General features: G+C 39.5%; 1 protein-coding gene across 1 annotated transcript in view; it reads left to right on the top strand.

Annotated features, from left to right (window-relative positions):
• Positions 1-12430, top strand: part of PLPPR5 (phospholipid phosphatase related 5) — a 116300-nt gene that overhangs the window by 85567 nt on the left and 18303 nt on the right. Inside the window, exon 5 of the mRNA XM_004582019.4 lies at positions 5838-5957. Coding sequence (XP_004582076.1) covers positions 5838-5957 — 120 coding nt within the window. The remainder of the gene's footprint in view (positions 1-5837; positions 5958-12430) is intronic.

The following is a 12430-nucleotide window of genomic DNA, read 5'->3' as shown; positions in this document are numbered from 1 at the left end:
ACTGATGGAATTATAATTCCTTATGAAGGATTATACCACTGTGGTAAAATGAGGAAAATCTGTCGGGGGTGTGAGTTTCAGGGGAAATCCCAGTCTATGTGAAGTTGTAACATAATTCAAAAATTCAAAATTTTATATATATATATAAAAGAATCCGGGGGCATGGAGCTTTAATGCTGCAACTAAATACTGACAAAGAAAGAGCACGTGCATTTAAATGGAACAAAATCTGGTGATAACAATAGAATTTGAAGAGGGTTAACCACTGTAGACATGCCTACACTCGTAAGATCAAGCCAATTTTAATTAGGAACTAATCATACAAGTAAGGTGAGATAACATGTTGAGAGGTTTCTGGGCTGAGAAACAGAAACAAATGCTTCATAAAAATCACCAACCCTACTTTATCCAGAGTCTAAGGCATACTTTGTGCATGGAAGTGCATGGCATCATGGAATGATGCCAGGTTTTCAGTACAAGTTACAAAGTAGAGATATCCTAAATGGTCTTATACCTCTTTGTGGTATACTTACTTTGTGAGCCAGCCTCAGTATCTTCCTCTCTAAATCAGGGAAGAAAAGCCTCCCTACAAGATTTACCAGGCTAATGGAAAAAATATATGCTTGGAGATGGTTGTTTGAATGACTGAAAAAGGCCGTAAATGAGAATGAGTTTGCTCATTTCCTTTTACACTATGGTAAGATTTGTACTCTGAAAATAACATTGCTGAAAAATAAAACTTCATGTGGTAATAAAGGAAGCAGGCTATGCAAAAATTAGTGAAATATGATGTCTCTAATCAGACCCCAGTGGCACAAAGAGAGGGAAGGATATCTGAGAAGGGTGTCGGAAGTTTGTGGGTTTACAATCTGTGGGTTTGGAGGAGGGCAAATGAGGCAGGAGAGTGATCCACGAAGCTTCTCAGGTTTCTCATTTGGAGCATTCCATGGGACAGTTGTTTGACCCACGACTCTAGCTCTGTCTTGCAGTATTCTGGGCTGTTTCCAATTATCCTGCAATTTGCACAGATTCTAAAATGTTTCAAAGATAGAACTTTATGCTGTCCTGCCCCAAGGTTCTTATAGCTCAGTTAGAGGAACCCACATCCTCTTGCCACCTAGACTCCACATCCAATATTTAGCTTTGATTCATTCTTCTGGTTCATCCCCCACATTCAATGATTCATCTAGTCAATTTCATTTGCACTACAAAATGAAACCTGGTTTCAGATAGGCTCAGATTCGGCCACTGCAGTCACTTGGGGAGTGAATCAATGGATGGGGGACTTTTCTCTCTCTCTCCTTTCCGTGCATCTGATCTGCCTGCTTCTTTGTCTTACTTCTTTGGTCTTCTGATCATTACCTCCCAATGTAGACTATAACATGTTTCATTTCTGCTAACTATAGGTTGCTGGCTACTTCTTTAAACTTTTTCTCCAAACAATTCCCATCCATCTTGTCTCTGTGCACGTTATGGCAGCTCATTGCTAATGGCAAAACAACAAATAAATCACTTTTATTTTTGTTCTGTATCAAATCCAGACATCTCCATTGGATTTCTATTGCATTCTGACTGCATTCCCATTGAAGTTTATTCTCTCCTCTTCAATGGGTAAATAAATATTACATATTGAATCTGGTCAACTTTCTTCTTTTCTCAAAAACAAGCTCTGTCCTTCCTACATATTTACTTCCACAGGAATTCCTTTCTACTGTGCAGGTTGCAGCTGCTATGAGCTAACCTTAAGTCTTGATCACCTTGGAAGAGAGGAGGTGAAGCAGTGATTGCCCTAACAGCCATGATTACTGACTTTCCCTGTGATAAAAAAGGGAATCCTCCATGTCCAACGTGGGTGTCATCATGTGCTCTCACACTACCCTTCATTCCAGGTTTGAGTACACTGCCCAAACTTAGAACATACTACTGCATATCCATTGAAGGAGCAGTCACTTTACCAAATCACAGAAGCATGGTTCAAAGACAATAATCATCACAAGGGAAAATCAACAAATGCTTCTAGAAATGCTTAAAAATAAATGAGGAAAAAATTGAGAGACAGGAACGGAGACGAAATTACTTCCACAGAGGAACTCAATGACAGTTCAATATTAGAATGCAAAGATGAAGATATTAATGAAATGCCTGAAATGAATTAAAAAGAATGATCATGGGATTTCTGTAAGGAGCACAGGTCATGCCGAGCTAGGCTCTTACACCTACTGGTTTGCATGAACCAGAGATAGGAATAGACTGAGCCAGGCCAGGTTCCATCACCCACCAGCAAGAATCAGGACAGGGAGCAGGCCAGGTCAGGCCAGGTTACAGCATCTAAGGCAAAGGCCAATACAGGTGAGGGGCTATGCCAAGCTGAGTCAGAGCAACCACTGGCACGTGCAAGATCTGTGGCTGGGAACAGGCCTGGTTAGGGAGCTGAAGAGACCAGCTGGGTTGGGGTTACCACTGGTGAATATGGGTGCCGGGGTGGGAGTTGCGTTCTGCTCTGGATATGGCTGTAGTGTCCCTCGGCACAAGTGTGAACTGGGACTGGACACAGTGAGCTTCACTAGACTCCCACACCAACTGGAACTCTGGAGTATCAGAAGAAATGTAGAACAGATTTGATTAGGTCTCTGCCCCTGCTGAGCCATGTGTGTGCTGTGTCTGGGTGTGGACCAGGCGTGGCTAGGATGAAACATGCAACAGTAAGAATCAGAATGGGTTGAAGGCCAGTTAGGAAAGGTCACTGTCCTTGCCAGGACAGGAGGTGGACCAAGCAGGGCTGGTCCATGGACCCACCAATGTGTGTGAGATCTGACAGTGGGAGAAGTTCTGATGGAGGAGCTTGGGAAACTCCTCTTTTGGGACATAGTCCCTGTGGATGAGTGCAAGAGCCAAGAAAGGGAGCAGCCCAGACCAGACCAGGAAAAGGTACCCACCAGCATATATTTGGCACAGGTTAGGGGAACACCAGGTTGAACCGTTCACAACACCTACTGGCGAATCCGAGCACCAGAACAGAGTGCAGGTCGGGCCAGGTACGGTAGCAACACATATCAGTACACATTATAGCTGGTATTGGTGGGGCTTTGCCACAGCATTAGCCAGCAGGATGCTGGCACTGGGAGCTAATTCTGTCAAGTTAAATAACAGAACCACTTGGAGCGTGCATGATCCAGGAGTGGGAGTGGGCCCAGTAGGGAAATAGTGGGCACCTCTCTCTTGGGTTACCACTCTCACTGGAAAGCATGAAAGCCAGGACTGGGGCAGGCATAGCCAGACACAGAGTGGTACCCATTGGCAGGTGTGTGGTCTGGGTAGTGGGACTGTTTGGGTTGAACTAGTCTTCAATGCCCATTGACATGTATGAAAGCTGAATGTGATGTGGGACAGACTGGGCAAGTCTGCTGTACATATTGGCAAGCATGGGAACCAGGGCAGGGGACAGGCATGGTGAGAATTATTGGGAGTCACCCCAACTAGGCTTCAGCTCCCACTGGATTTACGTGACCAAGTGTGTGATGGGCAGGATTGGGATGAGCTCAAAAACCCATTGGTTCGTGTAGAAGACAGGACCAGAAACAGAATTGACCCAGCAGTTGCAACCAGCAGCATGTGCATAAGCTGATTGGGGCGACAGACTGTGCCAGACCCTGACCAGGCACGCACACACAAGAATCAGGTCTGGAATCACCTCAGGGGAAGTGTTTGGGGATCCCTCCAACTGAACTGCTGATCTTAGAATCCCAACCATGAAGAGAAGTGCAGGTTCCATGACCTGACCATGGAGTGAATGCAAGTGTCAAAGCTGAGCCTCCTCAGTGGCTCAGACAGAGCAGTGACAACATATCCAGGTGCACATCCAGGGTATGGCAGACCATTTGGAACCTACAGAGGACACCCAGTACCACAACAGAGGATGGAGAACAGAACAAATTGATCATCTGTCCCAGCCATGTGTTGGTAGTGAAAATCTGGACAAATGGAGACACTAAGGTGGATTATGCCAGTCAGTGGATTCTGGAGAGATTTCATCGTGTTTGGAATGGCGAGACTAGCAGCAATTCAGAACTGTTGAACTATCAAAACAACTTGAGCAGTGACCCCGAAGCGTGCCTCAGGTCGGGGGCCCTAGAATGGGTGGGAGGCTGATTGGGGCTTCTTCCTTTATCTCCCACCTTACCCAAGATGCACAAGAGGGAGAGAGAGAGAGAGAGAGAGAGAGAGAGAGAGAGAGAGAGAGATTATCAAAATTTTAAAAAGGAGGGGGCAAATGTGTGAAGAGTATATACAATGAATGCAAAGCTTCTTTTTCTGTAAGGTTGAGATTTTAAAGAGAAATAAAACTGAAATGTGAGAAATAAAGGATCCAATATGTGAAATTAAAAATATAGTGGAAAGCATTAGCAACAGACATGTAATATGGAAGTCTATAAGTTAAAATATAAATCTTTAGAAAAATCACAGCCAAAAAGCAAGAAGAAATGAGAAAAAGCAAAAATGATGTCCAAGATTTATGAGAAAGTATCAAACAACCTAACATATGAATTGTAAATTCTGAAGTAGAGTAAAGCATAATAAAAAGATTATGAGTAAAGCATCATAAAAAGGGATGTGGCAGCCTACCTTCAGAAGAGCTAAAATCGGACTTCCAGCTGATCTCTGTATATTTCATGGAATGGGCATGAAATTGCTCTTAGCCTGTGTTAGCAAAATTCCTGATTGCATTTTACATCATTTGTACTGTAAAAAATGGTCAGCAAATTTGTGAAAATACACAATGTATGTGTATTATTACATTCGAAGCATTTATGTAAAAATGAATATTAAGCTGTAAGTGCAAGGAATGACTGCATTTTAACTTGAAACAAAATGTAAAACCTAGCAAAAGAAAATTAAAGAAATTTCCTACTCAAACAATAGCAAAAATAAACAATACTTTTCTTGTGTTAGCATTTCTATTTATTAAAGTGTGATTCACCTGCATCAGAAATTTCTGGAATTTATTCTGAAAGTGTCAGCTCTTAAATACCTGTAGTTTGTGCTTCAGAGTATTTGGAGTAGGACTTGGGCATAAACATTTTTAAAATTTCAGAACTCAATTTTCAACCATACTAAAGTATGAGAACTTCAAGTGTAGTTAAAATTCTTTCATTTATGGGATATAATAGCTTGAAACAGGGTCAACTTTCTTTGTGTAAAGGGTCTTCTATTTTGGCATTAGTCCAATAAGCTATTGTTGAAACCCCAACTATATATTGGACATAATAATGGACAATAAGCCAAGCTAAAAGGATGCTGTTGAATTGAGTGCCACTTGTAGAAAGTTTACTATGAATGCAATAATTTTGAATCAATGGAAAATGTTAGCATTTAAATTAAATTGTAGGTTAGCTATATTAGGGAAAGGTTAGTTTCCTATGAATTTTTATAAGGTTATGGTACTATTTCTGTTCTGTATAATAGTATCTAATGTTGACAAAAATTGAATTTTTTGAAGTATACAGAGTGTTATGGGTTTTGGAATCTGTGGACACAGATTTAGAAGATCACCATTTACAAATAAAATATTTTACATCTATAAAAAAAAAAGATTCATTTCACGGTTAAGTATACCTCAGTGAAAATTTTGTCATTATTAATTGGTGAATATTCTTGAATGGATATGCATTGGAGTAGCTATTGAAATTTACATATCAAGAATGTGAAATTACATGTGTAATATTTAAATAATTTTAAAATTTTATTACCATCTTAAGGTTTATTAAGCTATTCAAAGAAGGTGATAGAAATAAAGACAATCATTTTATTTTAACTATGATTATTTTCTGAAATTTCAGGTTGTGTGTGTGGTAAATAATTTTAAAGGAAGACAATCAGAAACTGAGCATATCCACATGGATAATATGGCACAGATGCCAATGATCAGCATTCCTCGAGTAGAAAGTCCTTTGGAAAAGGTAACATCTATACAGGTGATTCATAATTTACATTCTGAGATGTGATTCTTATCTAGAACAGTCAAATAATTATTCCCATGCCCGTTTATTGCCTTTCTTAGCTTGAGTGTAAGGTGACATTTAGCAAAAAGTTCATCTTTAAATAGCTCATCCTAGAGAAATGTTTTTCTTGCTTAAAAATACCTCTTTATATCTATCATGTTAACAGCTGAGTAGCTGTACCTGGGATCCCTTGAGTACTGTGACAAAGCTTCTAAATGAGGAATACTGGACCCTGGTCTCATGTGTAGACAAAGAAGTAAGATATTTTAGAGTATATACCAGTGTTCATAAATTATACTTCACTTATTCCATTTCACTAGGAAAACGTGAGTACAATGTCTGGCACACAATTGGACCTCTATTAATATTTAATTAAAACAAAGATCTGACTGCAGAAAAATGCCAGCCATGCTCCCCTGAACATGCACTTCAGCTCAAACTGGACTCTGAGTGGCAGTTTGAGGCCTCCCTGGGTGCAGTGTTAAGCAGAGAAGCCAAATATTCAGGAAAAAACTTTCCTTGATACTTTTAATGAAGCAGGTAGGGTGTTACTCCCAAATGCCGATCTAATTTTATGCATTTATGGATAGTTACATGACCCCATGGGAATGTACCAATGGCTTCTTCTTAGGTCACATCGATTTCCATCTTTCGATCAAGATTTAGATTAAGCATCTAGGTACAAGCTGGTTGAGTCTGTGGATGGTGTGAATTCATGAGGGAGAAGTAATACATTGGATGAATGAATAAAGTTCTTGTGGATCTGCAATCAGACACAATGAACTAACTGAAAGACAGGAAGTGTGGTGCTTGCGTTTTTAAAAATTTGTTTTAGATTATGGTAGGTCTACTTTAATTGCATAAACCAAAAAAAGGAGGAGGGGTTTAAGAGGCTATGGTTCAAAACACGTTATTTGTCAATGGCATGATACAGTTGCTAAAACTGTTCATGTGATTTGACATGCCTCTTAGAGACAATTATATCTAATTGAGGGAACTGATGGTGGTCTCTGTCCAGCTTTGCTAGGAATGCTTTAAATTTTGTGTACGACTTGTGAGAACACAGTTTTAAAATGGAAATGGATAAAAATCAGTTAGTAGATGCTCAGCAAGTCCATATTTAAATGAGTGAGTGATTGAATGAATGAATGTGCCCAGAAAAATGAGTGGACTCCAAGTCTCATATACTGACGAAGTGTCAGAAAAACAGAGGCTGGTTGGTCTAGAGTTAAAGCAAGTTCATGATAGAAGCAAGAGCTTCTCCTAAGTATTGAAAACCTATTGAGTGACAGTAATATGAGATTTATTCTGTGCAGCCAAAAGGCTCAGGCAGCTGAGTTTAAGAAATAGGTAATAGCTATTGAGAAGACAAAAACATTTTGAAAATGGAATTCCTGAAGAGACATGAAGTTTTCCTTTGCCGTAAGAATTTCAGAATAGCTGAATAATCAGTTATTCATGATTTTGTGAAGGGAATGAAAACATTCAAACAAGAATATAAGCACTAAATATTATTTTTTCTAATAGTAATACTGTCATTTATTTATTTATTGATGTATTTATTGTGAGAGAAGAAAGACTGGCAGACATACATGGATTGTCCCTACGATAATTTGCTCCCTGAGTTTTTGCAACAACTAGGCCTGGGCGAAGCCAAACTCAGGAACCTGATCTTCAGGCTGAGCCCCCTAAACCTATGATTCGGACCCTTATACTTGAGGCATCAACTAGTGCTTCTCAGTGTGCACATTAGCTAAAAGCTGGAAGTGACGTGAACCCTATGACTCAATCTCAGGCACCTCAATATGCAATATAGGCATCCCAGACTGCATTTTAGCCACTTAGTCTGAAAGTAATGACTGTTGTTTAATGACTTTCAGTTTACACCAAAAATGTGCTGGAGGCTTATGTATATGTAAGACACTCCCATGATTTACAAGTGTTATTTTGGTCCTCACAACTTTCAAAAATCAGTCTCATTATAATGGTCAGGGTAATAATTAGTCTTTCTATTTGCATATGTCTGAAATTAATAGTCATGCTTTTTAACTTTTCTCCAGGATGGTTTTTTAGTAAATTCCTAACATTAAAAAAAAACTTAAATACTATTAAATCATTTTGCATATTAGGTGGTTAAGAAATTATCACTATGGGTTTCATGTTGATTCATTTTTATTTGCACTAAGCTTTAAAATATTAGATGGATGGGGCTGACATTACAGGCAGCAGATTAAGCCAACTCCTGAAACAATAACATCAAATGAGTGCCTGTTCACATCCCAGCTGCTCCGCTTCCAGTTTAGCTGCTTGATAAGTTCCCAGGAAAACAGTGGAAGATGGCCCACATACATGAATATCTGCCACACACTTGGCAAATTAGAAAATTCGCTATTGTAGTTCCAGGCTCTTGGTGCTGTTCATGGGAGTGAACCAATAGACCTCTGTCCCTTTGTCTCTCTACAACTCTGTCAATCAAGCAAGCAAGCAATAAACCAACTTTAAAAAATATATATTATGTAGTGCAAGCAAACAGTATTCCTATTGAAAACTGTAAATATGGGAGAAATGTTTTTCACCTTCACACATTAGTATTTTTTGTCTGTGATAAATCCTTGTTCTTAATCTTCACAATGGTAGTTAGAGAATAAAAATTGTGTGAATGTACTTTTGTGCTTCTCTTCCTCACTGTACCACAAAGACATCATCACACCCCGCTGAATCACAGCTTTTCTGTGGACTCTTCCATTCTGTTCTCAGGCATGATTCTTTCTCAATGGGCCATGGTCCTTTCCCTGTACTCACACAGAGCACAGGAAGATTGAGGTAGGAGGGACTGGCACTGGGTATCTCTCACACCTCCCTCTGGAGCTTGTTTGTATGTGCTTCTGCTCGTCAGCCAGAGAGGCAGGACGATCAGTAGTCAGCCTCCAACAGTCATTTCTTTTTGCGGTAAGCAGTCAGTCCAGGGGAGTGTGGAGACTTTTCAGAATGTTCTAGGAAAACTGGAATTAAAAGACAAGTCTATTTTGGTATAAAATATTTTTTGAGATTCATGGGCAGTTGTTTGATAATACACATTTTCCACAAACTATTTAATGTCATTTATTTTTCTAAATAAATTATTTAAATTTATTTAAATAAAGTCTATATATTTGAATTGTATCTATTTTAAGTAAATTGATTAGATTTATTTAAATGAATTCTATTTATTTTATTTTAATTTATTTTAAATAAATTTCACTTAACTCTAGGAAATGGGCCACCCCAAAGTCAGGAGTTAGGGACTGGATCTAGGTCTCTCACATGTGTGGCAGGGACTCAAGAGCTGCAGACATAACCTGTGACCTCCCATGCTGTTCATCAGCAAGATGCCGAGTCGTGCAGCCAGGCACTCCAACACTAAATGGGGTGGGGGACATCCCAATCATGTCTTGACTACCGTGGCAAATGCTCACCTCTATGTAACCTTCTGTGAAATAACACATTGTTTTTCACTTATTCCCATAATAATAATTAATTATGAACAATTTAATAATTAGTTTTTGACAAGTGGCATTAAATCCTTATTGCCAGCCTTCTGAGGAGAAAAGGAAACTGTGTATCCATGTTTGGTCTGCAGGCATGATTAATAGCTTCAGCCCTGTTATCCAAACTATTACTTTATGGTTGTCACTTTGGGGTTACAGAAAGGAATAGGTTTCTCCCATAAGTGATGTACTTGCATAACCCCTAAGTTGAGAGTATATGTTTGATACACTACAAGCTGTAAAGTAATTACGGTGTGTAAGCAGTCTTCATTTTCATGGTATAATCTATCTCTTAATTACAGGGAATTTGTCATGTACTTAATTACCACAGTTTATGAGGAAAATCATGCTTTTTCTAAAAGCTTAGTAATCTGAAATTTCATTACATTTAGTCTTATGAAAAGAATTAATCATCTATGTTGCTGGGCCATCAGATCCCAGGGCTCACTAAACACTGAAGCTCCCAGCAACTTTGTTACAACTACTTGTGATACAACATTATGAAAAACCCCGGTGTATCAGTAATGCATCATTAAGTCATGTGGGACATATTCCCTAACTGGGACCCAGTATATTCTACTGTGGTTTGGGAGGCAGGTTGACTGGCAAGTTTGAACAATGTTGGCCTTAGGCAATTCACTGAAATCTGTAGTGGCCCACTTTCCCCTTTCATAAATTGATAATTAGGAGAATCCAGTAAGCTTCTTGTGTAGCACTTCTGTATGGTACATATGAAGCTCTTAATTAATTGTCAAGTGTAAGTATGGTTACTATTTAAATGTTTAAATGGTTGAGGCATGACATCAGGAAGCTTTCCTATGTATAGTGTAATTTTTTAAGAAAAAACCTTTACATGTGTGAGTTGTTGTCATGTGTGTGTATGTGTGTGTGTGCCGAAGTTTGTTAGGAAAGGCACACACACAATTTTACAATATAATGGAAAAGGTAGGATGTGTGGTGGGGCTGCTGGGAGGTAGGAAACAGGAGGGGAAGAGGAACTGGCACCAAGCAGAACAGCACTGAAGCACAGGAAATCAGTAAGGTAGTGGTGTCCTTTCCTTTTTTCTCTTTGTCCTCTTTTTCTTTCTCTTCATTTCATGTCCTTTATTTTTCTATTCTTTTTTCTTTTCTTCTCTATCACTTCCCCTATTTCTGTAACAAAATACAATATGAATAAATGGATAAGTAAAACAATCACGATTTTTAAATATTCTATTTTCTTAAACTGCTTCTAGGGAGGTTCTAGTTATGCTTCCTCATTGGGTTGACTGCTGATAGGTTAGGACTGACCACAGTAATTGAATTTCCTGTGCTTCATTCTTGAGATTCACATGACCTTTCAGAAAGCATTTTGGCTCATTTTTCTCTGCAAAATTGCATGCAGAAATCTGTTTGTATCTCCTTTGCCTTCTTACCCATGGCCCAGCATGTCTTTGGCACATCCACTGTCACCTGGTTATTTTTTGTTTGTTTGTTTTTTCAAGATGTGTTTTCACAGACACAGGGATTTCCCCAATCCTCCCATTCTCCCACTGCTTTCCCTCATGTGTTTATAATAGTATTGTCTTTAAGCAGCAAGTACCACATCATGCTGTTTAAGTATATCATGACATCGTAGGTATAGACAGTGGTAGAAAGTCCAGTATCCTGTTGTTAAGATCTATTTAACAGTTTTGAGAATGACGGAGAGAGGGAGAGAAAAAGAAAGGAGATTTCTGTTGTCAGCAGTTTGATTATCCAAGATTAGGCCAAGAGGTAACCCAGGAGCCCAGAACTCCAACCAGTGTTTTGAGGTGGGTGGCAGGAATCCAAATACTTGGGACTGTTACCTGCTGCCTACCGCGGAACTGGATCAGAAGAAAAAATAATGCACAGTGCCACAACACCTGCCCCGTCCCACCCCTTTTCAGATTCTGTCAGCCACAGGGCCCTATGGGAGCCATGTGCAGGTGACTATCACCTGCAAGATCCAGATAGCTCATCACATCCAAGGGCTGGGAGCCATCTCTCTGCACAGGCTGTATCACTCTTTCTTCTCAAGATTACCCTTTTCTGGTACCTAACTTGAAGGGCTCATGCATCCCAAACAAAAGCTTCGGTACTGCTGGCTTCACAATGTCTCCAGAGAAATAAAGAGACTCTTCATTACTCTTGGAAACAGGAGGAATAAAGGTCTGCTTTCCCTTCTAAGAAGTGGGGACTGAGACACTGACATTTTTCATTATCTTTAGTCTCTTGTATTTGCAAGAGTAAAGCAGTAATCAGTATCTAGTGATACTGTCATCCAGAGTGGAAGCTGGTGTAAAATTCTAGGCATTTCTATGGCATAGGAGTTATATGATAAAAATAAATCTAGTTTAAAGGAGTCTCCTAGGGGGCAATTGATTTTTTTTCTTGCTATTAAAGATGTGCAAAGAGGATTAACTGGCTAAGATCTTAGCGAATCTCAGGAATACCTCAAATGTTGAAGAGTGAAATGAACCTTAGTAGCAAACTCTGAGGCAATGAGAACTCTCTTTTACAGAGTATTTCAGTGCCAGAGGTCACACCCTTTTGAGACAGTTAGCAATTAGACAAATACATACCCCAAAAGCTTTCAAGACAGCTTAACCTCTAATCAGAGTTCTCATTCATGTAGACCCATGACACAAGACAGAACCCTTTTCTAGACTTGGAACCCCACAATCAGACAAGGGTTCCGCTTAACAACAACAGCAGCAGCAAACTTCCTCCAGGAACTGCGGCAGCATCCTGGAATGGACACTAGGCTAAACAGAAGAGCAGTCCTTCTGGTGTTTGAACAAACAGAGTAACAACTGAAACTGGAGAGAAAAGGTGATCCTTCTAAAAATGCCTAAGGTCTGAATTTTCTCTGAAATCTATTCATCACGTAAATCATCAGAA

This window comes from Ochotona princeps, chromosome 2 (genome assembly GCF_030435755.1).
Source record: "Ochotona princeps isolate mOchPri1 chromosome 2, mOchPri1.hap1, whole genome shotgun sequence".
Classification (NCBI taxonomy): domain Eukaryota; kingdom Metazoa; phylum Chordata; class Mammalia; order Lagomorpha; family Ochotonidae; genus Ochotona; species Ochotona princeps.
Note: the sequence above shows the minus strand (reverse complement) of the source record. Positions and strands in the feature narration are given on the sequence as shown.